Raw genomic sequence first — 14,131 nt, 5'->3', positions numbered from 1 at the left:
TGATGGTTCAAGTACAGTTGGAAAATATCCATCATATCATAGATAAATTTTCACAAATGCCTAGGGTGCCTAAATGGTTTTCTTGGCTTCACTGGAGATGGCTGGTAATTATAGATTTGCTTTGTTTATGTCACCGTATTCCTATTATGTCAATATGTGTGTGCAAATTAGTTAGTAGTTTAAAACCTATACATACTTAAGGTACTATACAAGAAGATATGTCAAAGAAATAATCAATCCTCCCAAGTTTCCTTCATATGCTACATCTATAGCTTTTCTTCTTCCTTCCTAATTACAAACTTTAAATAGAATTCGTGCCTCATATCGAATTTACCGAGTATCATAATTCCTCCAGGTGGTAAAGATACCTCGAGACAAGTGCTGGGCATAGAAGCCACAGGGCATAAATCTGCAAAGAAGTAAAAAGCTAACCTTTGCAAACAATATGGCTTCTCTCTCACTTACCAACTTTACATTTCCCTGTATGGCCCCGGAAGATGACTGGTTAGCCAGAGACGGGTAAGATTCCTCAAGGGAGGAACAACCTAAGACAGGCACAGTCGCAGGGGGGCCATCAGGTGAGAATTTGGGGATCAACAGAGGTGAGGCTCAGAACCTCACCCCCCCTGCTTTGAGAGAAATCTTCTGCATCCGTGGATGTCTTGCTGCCCTTGTCTAGCCTGGATTAATACTTAGTCCATAGGCACACACCTGATCATCTGATCATCTACATTTGCCTTCTTACAGCACTAAACTATGTTTTCTACCTTTATCTTGCATCTACCTACCACTTCAGCATTTTATTAAAAACAAAAATAATAATAATAATAGGAGAAATGTGGGATCAACATATAAATCAAGTACAAAAATCAAATGAATATTCATATTTGACCTGATGGTTTATAGGTCATATTGCATGATCAAAACCGAAAGTTTCTGTGATGACTGCCCTTGTACTGTTCACCATGTAAGAATTTATTCACTCTGTAAGAATTCGTTCACCATGTAAGAACTTGTTCGTTATGCTTCAGAAGATTGGAGACTGACGAGAATTAGGCTTGAGATGGATTAATGATTGTACATTGAGCATTGACCCCCCTATACTGAATTTTATTGTTGTTAACAACCATTTGATCAATAAATATGAGAGATGCCCTCTCAAAAAAAAAAAAAAAATTACCACTTGTTTAGAGAACAAGAACTATATTCATTTAGCTTCCTTTAAAAAGTGCTTAGCAAGTACATCAAACAAATGAGTACTTTAAAACATTCCTCATGATAATGATAATGGCACAAAACCCTTTTTGGCGTCTTTGAAATTATTTAGTCCATTAACACTGGACTAACTTAGCAAAATGACTCATATCTGCTTGGCCACTCAGTACATTACTGTCGTATTTTCGACATTGCTTAAGAAATTATGTTACCAAGCAAACTCCTCACTATTCTGATTTTCCTTCATATTTTAAAGTAAAATCAAGCAAAAACATAGAATCCAACTTAAGAACAAAATAATCCATAATAAAAACATAACAACCCATGTAAACAAATCACTTTGCTATGATAAGTCTACTTTCAGGTCCAGAAATTGTATGATTTGCTTATTTCCAGAAATAAAAAGTAACTTTTTTATTAGATAGACAACAAAAACTGTCTACTTTCTCTTACTTTTGAGGTTGTAAAATCACTGAGCAAGATCAGTGAAATAAGCCAAGCGGAGGAAGAGAAATACCAAATGATTTCACTCATCTGTGGAGTATAAGAACAAAGGAAAAACTGGAGGAACACAACAGCAACAGAATCACAGAACCCAAGAATAGACTAACAGAGGATCAAAGCCTAATTTGGCTACCCAGAAAACGAATTAAGATACGATATGAAGAAGAACTTCCAATGTCAACATTCTCTGGAAGAGTCATTCCAGAAGATGATCATCAAAAAACTTCAACAAAGATCCTGACGCTGTTGCAGTTGTAGCTGCATTCATCCCACCGGTTCCTGGACTTGCCATTGGAATGAAGAAGGAGCTATCTAAGCTGGCCTGTGCATACAGTAAAACAACAAATTTGACTGGATCTATACTGTCGGAACTCAACCAAGAATTAGGAGAAGTGCAAGTTGCAGCGCTCCAAAATCTTGTGACTATAGACTATCTACTATTAAAAGAAGATATGGGATGTGAACAGTTAAAAAAAAAAAAATAAATAAAAAATAAAAAATAAAAGTTCCTCCCCTTGGCCAACAAGATCCGTAAGATCTGGCACCTGCCTGCTTCTCAGATGCCCTCAGCTCCCTCCCCACCACACTTAGCTTCTACCACAGGGTCATTGTCCATACCTGTCTTTCTTCCTTAAATGCTGGCTCTTAACAAGAAGCTTGCACTTGGCAGAGTCTTTCCTCAGGACCACCTGCCAGACACCTAAGATGCTGTTGCCTCCACCTTCCATTGTTACTTTATTTCTTCTTAACCCTTATGAATCTTTTAAATTACCACATTTATGTGTTTATTTCTTTGGTCTCTGTTGCCCTATTAAAATATAAGACACATTACAGCACGGACTTTTCTTTTCTTGTCTATTTTACAACTCATTTCCCCAAGGCTAGCAAAGACAAAAACACGTAAGTCTTCTAAATATATGTTGAATGAATGATTAAGCAGATATTTGTAGATATTTGTTCAAAAGATAAGCTTGATTCTACTAGGGTTTTTTCTTACACCAAAGTAAATTGTTTCAAAATAAATATTAATAAATAAATTTATTTTAAACACAGTAGTTACGCTTAAAGAAATTCAGTGGAGAATACTTGGACAATGTGAATGAATCATTACCACATTTATCTTTCTTGAAAATATGCATTTTTGTGAAAATGGCTGCTTTTTATTTTTCTAAGGTGGTAGAACCACTGTATTGATGGAAAACCTATTAAAAAAGTAAGAATGAAGTATTTGTTCAAAATATAAGATTAATTCTACTAGAATAAACTACAAATCTAAAATGTTATCAGTTGTTGAATAAACATTTGCAATATGTGAAAAAGAATTAGTATCAAAATCCAGAAAAAAATGGCCTAAAGATGGAGAAAATGTTCTAAAGATTCAAAGATGAAAATATATTTGTATTTAGTCAATTAGTTAAAACATAGGTAAATCTCACAAAGTGGTGTCATGGCAATACTGCAATTATTCATTAGAGATTTGATAGCCAAAATTGGAATAGCCCTATGGTTAACGTTTTATCTTGATTTTGCATTTTCCCCCTATTCTTTACTTCTTAAGAGCTTCCTTCTTCTCCAAAAATCCCCTCCCCGATGAGGGAGGGAAGCAAGTATTAATTTGCAGAAAAGTAGCTCATTAAATGGCCATTTTAAGTAATTCCCAAATCCTTGTGCAAACATGGATCTTGGGTTGAGCTTTTAATGTGTGTGAATGCTGTCAAAGTAGGGTTTCAAGTATTCTAAAGTTAAATGCTAAAAGTGTTTTGTTTCCAGTGACTAAGGAACTAGTTATTTTGGAATTAAAACAGAACTGTGAATGCAAAGTAGTCGAGATTTTATCTGTGCCTTTCAACCTTTGGTTCCTATGAATTAAAAGCCCAATCTGCCATGTTAGAATGACCTTCAGATAACCAGTCAACATTTATACCATCCTTCAGGTCTAAACCCAGTTTATAAACTTGTTTAGACAAGTTTCTATACACATTTTTTTGAAATTTATAAGCCAACAATAGTAACATACAGAAGGGACTATAACCCAGACATCTAGAAATTGGCAGTATCTTTCAATGTTCTTTGTGTTAGTTACAACTTAAAATTACAGGTATATTGCCACTTGAAGCAATACATAATTATACCTGTGCATACACCAAATTCATATATACAAGAAAGAAAGAATAGATGGTGATGATTCATCTTACCAAAGAATATTCCATTAAATGTCTGTAAACAACTAGCTCATCTACAACAGAATATGACTGCTTCATAAAAATCATGTATACCCAGTAACTTTATTTTTTAATTAACAAATGGTATTTGACAATTTTACTGCCAATAGTATCACGTTGACATGCTATCTTTTCTTCTCAAGATGCCAAAACACTGTCACATGTGTTATCATTTCCCATCCACTCTTTCAGTGGGATTGGTAGTTTAACACCTTTTCACCACAATCTTGCTTCTTCTTAACAATAAGAAAATTGAGGGATTAATAGACTTGTCAGCTGTCACAACACAAGTTTCCAGCAAAACTGGAGCTTACACTTCATCTCATTTTCTCCAATTAGTGTAAATTTCTTTAATTATATCCCACGTGGTCATACATAATGTTTAAAAAAAAAAGTAATACAGTCGTCAGTACATTTTCTGTTGAAGTTGCCTTACATTGCAGCATTTAAACTATATTTTAGAACCACAGAATTAGTATTTTAGATTCTAAATTAAGTTCCATAATAAAAGAAAATAGATTTACTAGGACATTAAATTTATTATTAGTTTAAAATGCACCCTTTCTTCTACTAAATTGCTACATTTTGCCTGAACTTCAAAAGTCTTTGTGATTCAAGGAAATCTTCACTATTAAAAAAAGACATCATTGTTTCATAGTATATCAAACTCTGGAAAAATATCTCTTTTTAAATGTGAAACTTTTACTCACTTCATTCTCATCATTTACTTTCAGATGATGAAAACGATTGTGCATCTCAAACAGATTATATTCATATTTATAAAAGTATTAATGGAATTTCATTAGCCTAAGTCCTCTTCCATTACATTTTTTTTTCCTTTTTAGATAATATTACACATTGGGCACACTGCAAGGAGTTATTAATATGACATTGTTCCAGATATGGAACCACAGAAAAATCATATAGTAACTATGGTTTATATAAAAAATAATAGTAATAAATCAAGTACTACTTGTTTAGACAACTGATACTTATTTCTAGCAAATGTTTTTTGGAACCTGAAAACTAGTCTTCGATTTTATATTTTTCTAATAATTTGGTCATAAAAACAGAAAATAAACATTTCTAAATCCCAGAAAAACTTGGCTGGGATACAAGCTATCGAATTCCTGATGCACACAGGGAGGGCTCAATAAATGTCATTATCTCATAGCATTAATTCTAAAGGGTTACTTCTCTTAGCCTAGGCCAGTTGGCTTAATTTTTACTGAAAGTATGATTTTCTTTTCTCTGTGCCAGTGTTTAGATTAATATACCATTACTAAATATAATACGCATTCATTGAAAAAAAAAACGTCAGGTTTTCCTGAGTATCTACAGTTCACATTCCAGGATCTCATGACTATGAAACAAATGACCTTCAGTTAATCCTCTTGACACAGTTAGATGATAACCTAGCAGAATTTGGGAGTATGATGCTCTCAAATGATGAAAAGGTCTTACTGCAGTAGTTGTTCTTTTTGTGTTTGTTTTCTGTTTTTCATCAGTAAAACTAGTCCTTAGTCTCTTAGTTGTCCTCCTCATCCCACCCCATTGTTCCTCCTAAATGTACTTCCTGTACATTGCTTAACATTAAGTCTTTGAGGGCAGTACTAGGTGTAGGACAGTCAAGTTGGGGGTTCTGAAGCATTAATCCAGGATTTCCACAGTTTCCACATATGGTTTCTAGGGGCAGGCATGGAGACTGGGTAGCTGAATTAAGACCCCTAATCTTGAGGTTTGGAACTCCAGGGATCTCCCCAGTTCTAGGGAATTAGGCTACCATTTTATTTACTAGCAACTCTCTACACGTGGTGCACACATACTTGCACATATATCCTGCTTTCTATCATCTTAATCAATTATGTGAAGGCTTTTAATCCTCTGTGGACCAACTATGAATTACATAGCTTTTGGTAATTTGATGATAGGAATATGATTTTTCTGTCCTTTATAAAGTGATTTCAAACCTATTCGCAACAATCAGAATTTCTTCATAGCAGTTTTATGCAATAAATTTTTTTTAATTTTTTATTAAGGTATGATTGATATACATAATTATACCTGTGCATACACCAAATTCATATATACAAGAAAGAAAGAATAGATGGTGATGATTCATCTTACCAAAGAATATTCCATTAAATGTCTGTAAACAACTAGCTCATCTACAACAGAATATGACTGCTTCATAAAAATCATGTATACCCAGTAACTTTATTTTTTAATTAACAAATGGTATTTGACAATTTTACTGCCAATAGTATCACGTTGACATGCTATCTTTTCTTCTCAAGATGCCAAAACACTGTCACATGTGTTATCATTTTCCATGAAGGTTTCACATGAAAAAACAATGTGGTTACTACATTTACCCATATTATCAACTCCCCACCCATACCCCAATGCAGTCACTATCCATCAGTGCAGCAAGTTGCCAGAGATCCACTATGTCCTTTCTCTGCAATACACTGCTCTCCCCGTGATCCCCCACACCATGTGTACTAAACATATACCCCTCAGTCCCCTTCTCCCTCCCTTCCCACCCGCCCTCCCACACCCATCCCCTTTGGTAACCACTAGTTCATTCTTGGAGTCTCTGAGTCTGCTGCCATTTTGTTCCTTCAGTTTTTTATGCAATAAACTTTCTATGTTTTAAAAGAGCAAATGTACAAAAGAAGTTAGGGCCTTTAAAACTTTTGGAAAACTTTCGAAATAACCACTGTATTAGTTTATATATACATAAACCCTTAAGTATATAAATAAAACATTTTAACCATATAAATCTTATTTTTTGCTAAGATATCTTTTAATATTGTTAACCCTATCTTTACCAGAAATAGAGCCCACTTACTGATCTCTTCCAAATTATATTTAACAACACTTTCACTTCATAATAAATACTTCACATGTTCTTCAAGGAGCAATGGTATTATGGATTAAGGTTTTCTCCTTTAAATGTGTGACCTAAGAGAATCATAACAAGTAATCAAAAAGTTTATGTAAGAAAGTAATATAATAGGACAAGCAGGCATCCGATACTTATTTTTCCAAAAGCCACCTGCTCAACATCACCCATAGGCCATCACTTTTAAAAATATGGTAAATCAACCCAAAATTAAATTAAGCTCTTATAAATTCATATAGGATTTAACCTGCTGATCTAATTTACTGATGAAAAACTGTAACAATAATGGAAATTACAGATTTAGAAACAAAACAGTCCATTAGCTATCTTTGCCACAACAGCATAATGTTATACTTTGTTCTTTTACTTTCTCCCACCCCCTAAGAAACAGGGATATTATTATATGGTCTTATTTCACATCCTAACCTCAGTCACTTGGATTTGGAGGACATGGTTTCTACTAAGGTTAAAAGACATACTTCTGCATATTATTTACAGTAAGGATCTAAAAAATTATAAATTTTAATTATTGTAACATCCTTTGGGATAAAAGTATTTTCACTCTTCAAAGATTAGAGAACTGAGTATAATGATTAATTTATTTATATAAGTCATCATGATATGATTGCTAAAGCTGTAATAGATATGAAATCTTGATTTCCAGCAGGACTTCTTAGATTTTACCTAAATGGTGTATTGGTATATCAAACTTCGAGCCACCTTCTCCATTTTTTAACTGTTTAAAAGAATGCCTTACCATTTTTTACCTTTTTTTGCCAGAAAGTAGCTAAAAGATAATAAATTCATTAGTATCTTCATATCTGCACTCTTCACTGGGACAGGAATGAGTGCTTTCTGACTCTTTCTGGTTGTTTGGTTCTGGACCAAACCAAACCTTTTAACACTCTGGCTCCAAACTCAAAGTTTTAGAATAAACTAATGAAATAACTGTAACTAACGCAGTAGCTTCTACATGGAGCCCATAAGCTGATTTCGTGCTAAAAGTAAAAACAGCCTCAAGAGTTTAAATGATCGAAGCTGGAATCACAACAAATTCAGGAAAATTAGGATTATGCTGGTAACCTCTAATCTTTTTTTAAACTGACCTCACCCTGGGCAAATAACCATCTCCTGATGCCATTCTTGGAGACAAAATTTCTGGCTGAAACATCATTTTTCTGCCTCAATCTGGCTTGCTATTGTTAGCTAATCATCACTATTTCTCTCAACATTTCACTCTGACTACAGTGGTCAACATTTGTTTTCAGGAAAGGCTTCTTAAGTGATTTCGGTTGCTCCAGCCGTCTCCCTTTTTATCCTAGCTAATTCCCCGACTCCCATTCCTATCGCCTTGTTTCACTTAAGATTTTGCTTAACAGTAGAGACGGCACATGACCTCCAGCCTTCTAGTGTTTCAGAACCGATATAAAAACATTCGATTGAGATTATAAACTCTTCTAGGCTTGGAATTTAAGTGTTTAGCTTTTCAACTGTTAAAAATCTACAGCGCACAATTAAAGTTTTTAAATTTTTAAATTTAAAAAAACTCATCTTTTTTAATCTTTAGCCCCGCCCACCGCCTCCCCCTCAGAACTCCACGCGAAACTGCAGGAAACCGGAGGAGGCGGGGCGGTGACGCCACGACGCAGGTGCGTCACGGAACGGCGGCCGCTGCGGCGCTGGCGGTAGCTGCGGCTGCGGCGGCATTTTAGTCGGCAGCGGCGGCAGTGGCGGCGCTGCTGCTCTTCCCAGCATCCCTGGCGCGGCCATTTCAGCCCCATCTTGGCCGAGGGGAGGGAGCTCCAGCCGCCGCTTCAGCAGTTTGAATTTGTTTCTCCAGGGTCTGCGAACCAGGCGCACCGAGGAGGAGCCGAAGAAGCGACCACTGGTCTCTCACACAGCCGGAGCGCCTCTGCTCTCCGGCCAAGCCGGCCGCCGCCGCCGCCGCCCCTCACTCGCTCAGGAGCCGCGCGGGGAGGCCGAGACCGTCGTCGCCGCCGCCCGCCCGCGGGGGCGGCTCCCCCTCTGAGGGGAGGACCGAGGCGGCTTTCCCCTCCCCCGGAGCGGGTTTCCGTCAGAGACTGTCGACATGTCTCTGGGGCTGAGCTCCGGCTAGAGCCGAGAGGAAGGGCCTCCCGCCCGCGCCTTGGCTCCGTCGCCCGCCCGCGGACCTTCAGTCAGCCCCAGCCCCACGGCTCCTGACTTAATCAGGAATCCCCGGCTCCAGACTCTCCACTCCTTCCCCTTCTTTCCTCAGCGTCCGGGAGCCCGAAGCTGACGGCGGCACCGGCCTGAGAAGCCCGAGCGGGGCAGCACCGCCCCTCCCGCCGTCGCCACCTCCCCTTCGCCCTCCCACTCCCACCCCCAGCTAAGGCCTGCTGGCCGCGCGCTGCGCCGAGCTGGACTGACCACGGCGGCTCGGAGGAGGCAGGAGGAAGCAGCCGGCCCGCGCCTGAGATCGCGCCCTCGCCGCCTCTGAGGGGGTTGAATTGAGGCGCCGCAACTGCGGGAGGCGAAAAGGGAGGAGGAGCCGCCGCACGAGTGAGGCGGGTAGAGCCGAGGAGACGGACACACAGAAGGAAACGGCGAGGAGGATGTCTCACAGAGCGGCCCGCGTCCGGATCTGCCAGTGACTTAACAGCGGCGGGCCTCAGACCCCAGCGCAGACTCGGACTTTGTCTTTAGGGGCCCGTGCTCTGCCCTTCTGGTTTCCAGCGAGATCACAGAGGAGCTGGCGTGCTTCTGCCCTCCAGCCTTCTTCACCATGTCCAAGATGCCGGCCAAGAAGAAGAGCTGCTTCCAGATCACCAGTGTCACCACCGCCCAGGTGGCCACTAGCATCACGGAGGACACCGAGAGTCTGGACGACCCGGACGAGTCACGCACAGAGGACGTCTCCTCCGAGATATTCGACGTTTCTCGGGCTACGGATTATGGCCCTGAGGAGGTATGCGAGCGCAGCTCCTCCGAAGAGACGCTCAACAATGTGGGAGATGCGGAGACTCCCGGGACCGTCTCCCCAAACCTCCTCCTGGACGGGCAGCTGGCGGCCGCAGCGGCTGCTCCAGCCAACGGAGGAGGAGCCGTTTCGGCACGGAGCGGGCCTGGGGCGCTGGCTAATACTTTGGCAGCGGCCGCCGCCTCGGCCCCTTCCTCGGGGGCACCCGGCACCCCCCCGGTCGCGGGCTCATCTGCCGGGCCAGGGACTGCAGCCCCGTCGCAGCCCCCCACCACTTGTAGTTCCCGTTTTCGTGTGATCAAACTGGACCATGGGAGCGGGGAGCCCTATAGACGCGGCCGATGGACGTGTATGGAATACTATGAACGAGATTCAGACAGCAGCGTTCTGACCAGGTCCGGGGATTGCATTAGGCACAGCAGTACTTTTGACCATACTGCAGAGCGGGACAGCGGTTTGGGCGCCACCGGAGGATCTGTGGTGGTGGTAGTGGCCTCCATGCAGGGGGCGCACGGGCCCGACTCGGGAACTGACAGTTCCTTGACTGCTGTGTCACAGCTACCCCCGTCGGAGAAAATGAGCCAGCCCGCTCCGGCCCAGCCGCAGAGTTTTGGCGTTGGGCAGCCACTGCCTCCGCCGCCGCCCGTAGGTGGGGCTGTGGCTCAAAGCTCGGTTCCAACGCCGCCGTTCCCTGGAGCCGTGGCCGGGTCGCCGCAAATGATGGCAGTCGCGCAGCCAACCCAGCCCCAGGGAACCGGGCCCGGCGTCGGTCCCCAGACGCCCAGTGGACAGGGTCTGCCGCTGACGAATGTAAACTTGGCGCAGCCCGGCATGGTTCTGCCTCCGCAGCCGGGCACAGCGGTCGGCACTTCTGCAACGCAGCAGCCCCAGCAGTTCGCGTATCACCAGACTCAGCTACCGCCGGCGCATCTGTTGCCCTCTGGTCAGAGTGAGTACCTGCAGCAGCACGTGGTCGGCTTGCAGCCACCAAGCCCCGCGCAACCGTCGTCCACCGGCGTTGGAGCAAGCCCCGCCGCGGCTGCCAGCCTTCCCGTGGTCACCGGCCAGAATGCCGTCTCAGTGGGCGTGCAGATAATGGGCACGTCTTCCCTGCCCGGTGAAGCTGTGGCCCCGGGGCCGGGACCCGCGCAAGGCGTACAGGCCGTGCCTTGCCAGCCGGCTGGAGTGTCCCCGGCTACAATGGGAGGCTCGGTGCAGCCGGGCCTGGTTCCTACCGGGGCTGGGCAGCCCCAGACCGTGCCTCCACCACAGCTGGGTGGCACTAGTGCGCCATCAGCCGTGCCTGTTGGCTCCCACGCCATGGTGCCCGGAGTTTCAAATGTGCCTGCAGCCATGCCCGCTCCCAGCGTGCCTAGTATGTCTACCACTTCTGTTGCTATGCCAAATGTACCCGCGCCTCTGATCCAGTCGCAGCAGCTGAGCAGCCATACGCCAGTCAGCAGGAGCGGCAGCATAATCCAGCAAGTTGGGCTGCCCTTGGCGCAGGGCACACCCAGTGCACCAACAAGTCTACCACAGTCTGATCTAAGCCAGTTTCAGACCCAGACCCAGCCTTTAGTCGGGCAAGTTGACGATACTAGAAGAAAATCAGAACCCCTACCTCAACCACCACTTTCTCTCATTGCTGAAAATAAGCCTGTTGTGAAGCCTGTTGCAGATGCCCTGGCAAACCCCATTCAGTTGACACCTATGAACAGTCTCGCCACTTCTGTATTCAGCATAGCTATTCCTGTTGATGGTGATGAAGACAGGTATGGAAATCTTACTTAAAATATTTGATAGGCATGCTTGGCCAAACATTGTAGTTTCGGATACAACTTTGGGAGAATTCTCTTTTCAGCTTGAGACCCTTAGCATTTTTAAATACAAAAATTTGTGTTTAGTAAAATTGTTTTATCAGTTCTTGAAAAGACATTAGTTTTAGATTGTTGATATAAAGGTGTGTGATAAGAGAATTGGTCTTGTCACAGTTTTAAAAGCACTAAAATGGGTAGAGATGCAACATTGTTTTTTTCAAAAAGGCAGATTTTAGCTTAATCCTCTCAATTTAGCATCTGTAGCTAGAAGGTTATGAGATACAGGATTGTCCCTTTCTTAGATAACAATCACACTTGAACACCTAGGCAGACAGCTTTGTTCAGTGTGTTTTGAGACTGAGACATAAAGTTAGCAGTTTCCCATTCTGGAGGCCCTCTAGTAGAGAAAGATCCAAGTAAGATACCTTCTCCAGTGTATCTGGAGAAGCTGGGTAGACTAATGGTGAGGTGTCAAATCCGGCTTTGAAGATCATATCTTCATTCAACCTTTTAATAAAAAAGGATAGATGTCAGAAGGCTTCCCAGTAACTTGTCTAAGATTTTTTTTTTTAAGCAGTTAAGTGTGTTGAAAAGATGTTCTTATCATCTGTTGGTCTTTTTACTATAGGAAAGGGAGGTATGAGATATTTGACAGAAGTAAAAGCTCTAGTTCTTGAAGTTAGTTTAATTTTTACTAAAAGTATGAATGTCAACAATTAGCTCCCTGTATTTAAGGGATGCTTTTTTAATAGCTTAAGTGAAAATTGGTGTATTGCCACATCAATTCTACAAAAATTGATGCTTGGTTATGTATGGTTCAGTGAGGATTTTAAGTGGTTTTGAGGAAATGTCATGAAAATTTGAGATACGGTATGTAATGCAAATTTTTAAAAACTGATGTTACATCACTTTAAAATTACATTTAAAGATTACAGAGTGTCAGTTAACCATTTATTTGCTGGGGTTTTTGAGAGAGGTTAATTTTAGATGAGTTAAAAGATGAAAACTATTTTTATGGATTTCTACCATAATTGGTATGTAGAATACAATGAGATTTGCTAAAACTTTTTCTTCCTATGTTTCATCTGAGTTCTTCACATTCCTTTCTTAACTTTTCATTTCTAATTAGCTTTGTATTTTTCTTATATACTTCTGTTGGTTTAACAAATGCTCACTGAAATTCATCTTCTCTGCTTTTTGTAATTCAAAGTTCATATTTTTTTGTAGGTGACTTGTTTGTGGGAGTATTTCTTCCATCTGAAAACTCACTAGAGAATACCACATGTCCATAAGTCAGCTAAGCTAGCTAGTTATTAAGCAAATTTATATGGATGGGAGACAAGGAAAGAAACTGATTCCACAAGCCACTCAAGAAAAATCCTTTACATGTGCTCCCATATTTCACCTTTCACACATAAGGGCACACCTGAAATCCAGATTGTGCTTATTTGTTCATTTTAGGTAATAAATCAAGAGGTATCTTCCTTATCTAGCTGTCAGAAGCCAATTTTTTTCTGACATGTTGGTAAATAACCGTTTACTTACAATTCTGTTGCTCTTCTACATTCTCCCGTATCTCTTCAAGAAATTACGGCTGATTTCCCAGTCTCCTTCCCCCACCCCCAAAAAAGAAACACATGCACACCTATGAATGAAGAATATATTTTCTCTCTTAACATCTCTCTCAGTTTACAGCATATGTAATTATATTCCCCAGAACTTTAATGTGATGATATGGCATGAAGTAGAGATCAAGTGGAAACTCTGGGATGTATTCTTCAGGCTGTGACCTCAAAGATGCATTTATTTCTCCTCTTACTTTATTAGAAGAGTCGATAATTTCAAGAATCTCATTTCCAAACCTGTGAATATTTGAACTACAGATACTACTGTATCAGTGTTCTTATCAATTGCAACAGTTAATCCAGTGCAGGGGTTTTGATGTGTGTGCAGTCCTATTTTAAATGTGGCACTTCCCTCTCCCACCCCGTCTTTTAAAATCTGCATTGCTTATCAAATGTACATTTCTAATTTTTGTTAGTCTTTTGTTCGTTTCTAATTTAACATGCTAGTTTCCAAGATGTAATCTTACACATTTGACTATATTGTCACTAGACCAACACACCTGGTGAAGGAATAAATCCATTAAGTAGAAATAGATTTTTGTTTTTGTTTTTTAATGGAAAATCATTGTAAAAGAAAGGGCATTTTGAACTTGAATGCTTGAAATTAAATAACAGTTTTTCCAGGCGTTTGTTTAAATTATTGACATGAGTATTTTGAGGAGACAGTACTAACAAAACCATAATTTTAATATGGTGATTTGGGGTTGCCCTTCTAAATTAAAATCTGCATACAGTTTTATTTGCAGTCATTCAAATGTAAAATAAAACATTGGAGTGAGAAGTCTTGAATAATTATGACTTAAACTTTGTGAATAGGATGAAATTTCATATCCTAAGAAAAAATTTGTAAATAACATGTTTGCTCTTTTAAAAAATGTGAA

The 14,131-nt window shown here is 40.9% G+C and overlaps 1 protein-coding gene across 4 annotated transcripts in view; it reads left to right on the top strand.

The window, feature by feature from the left end:
* Positions 1-8,254: 8,254 nt before the first annotated feature.
* TSC22D2 (TSC22 domain family member 2) overlaps positions 8,255-14,131 on the top strand; it is a 91,657-nt gene continuing 85,780 nt past the window's right edge. For 2 of the 4 annotated variants that reach the window (XR_012129453.1, XR_005058500.2), the window contains exon 1: positions 8,255-11,580. Coding sequence is in view for 2 of the 4 variants with exons in the window: in XM_017654870.3 (XP_017510359.2) it covers positions 9,614-11,580 (1,967 nt within the window). In the remaining 2 variants the exon portion in view is untranslated. The remainder of the gene's footprint in view (positions 11,581-14,131) is intronic. The other 2 variants (XM_017654870.3, XM_037008254.2) reach the window with 2 other exon arrangements.

This window comes from Manis javanica, chromosome 3, assembly GCF_040802235.1.
Source record: "Manis javanica isolate MJ-LG chromosome 3, MJ_LKY, whole genome shotgun sequence".
Taxonomy (NCBI): Eukaryota; Metazoa; Chordata; class Mammalia; order Pholidota; family Manidae; genus Manis; species Manis javanica.
This window is presented reverse-complemented; position numbering and strand designations above follow the sequence as displayed.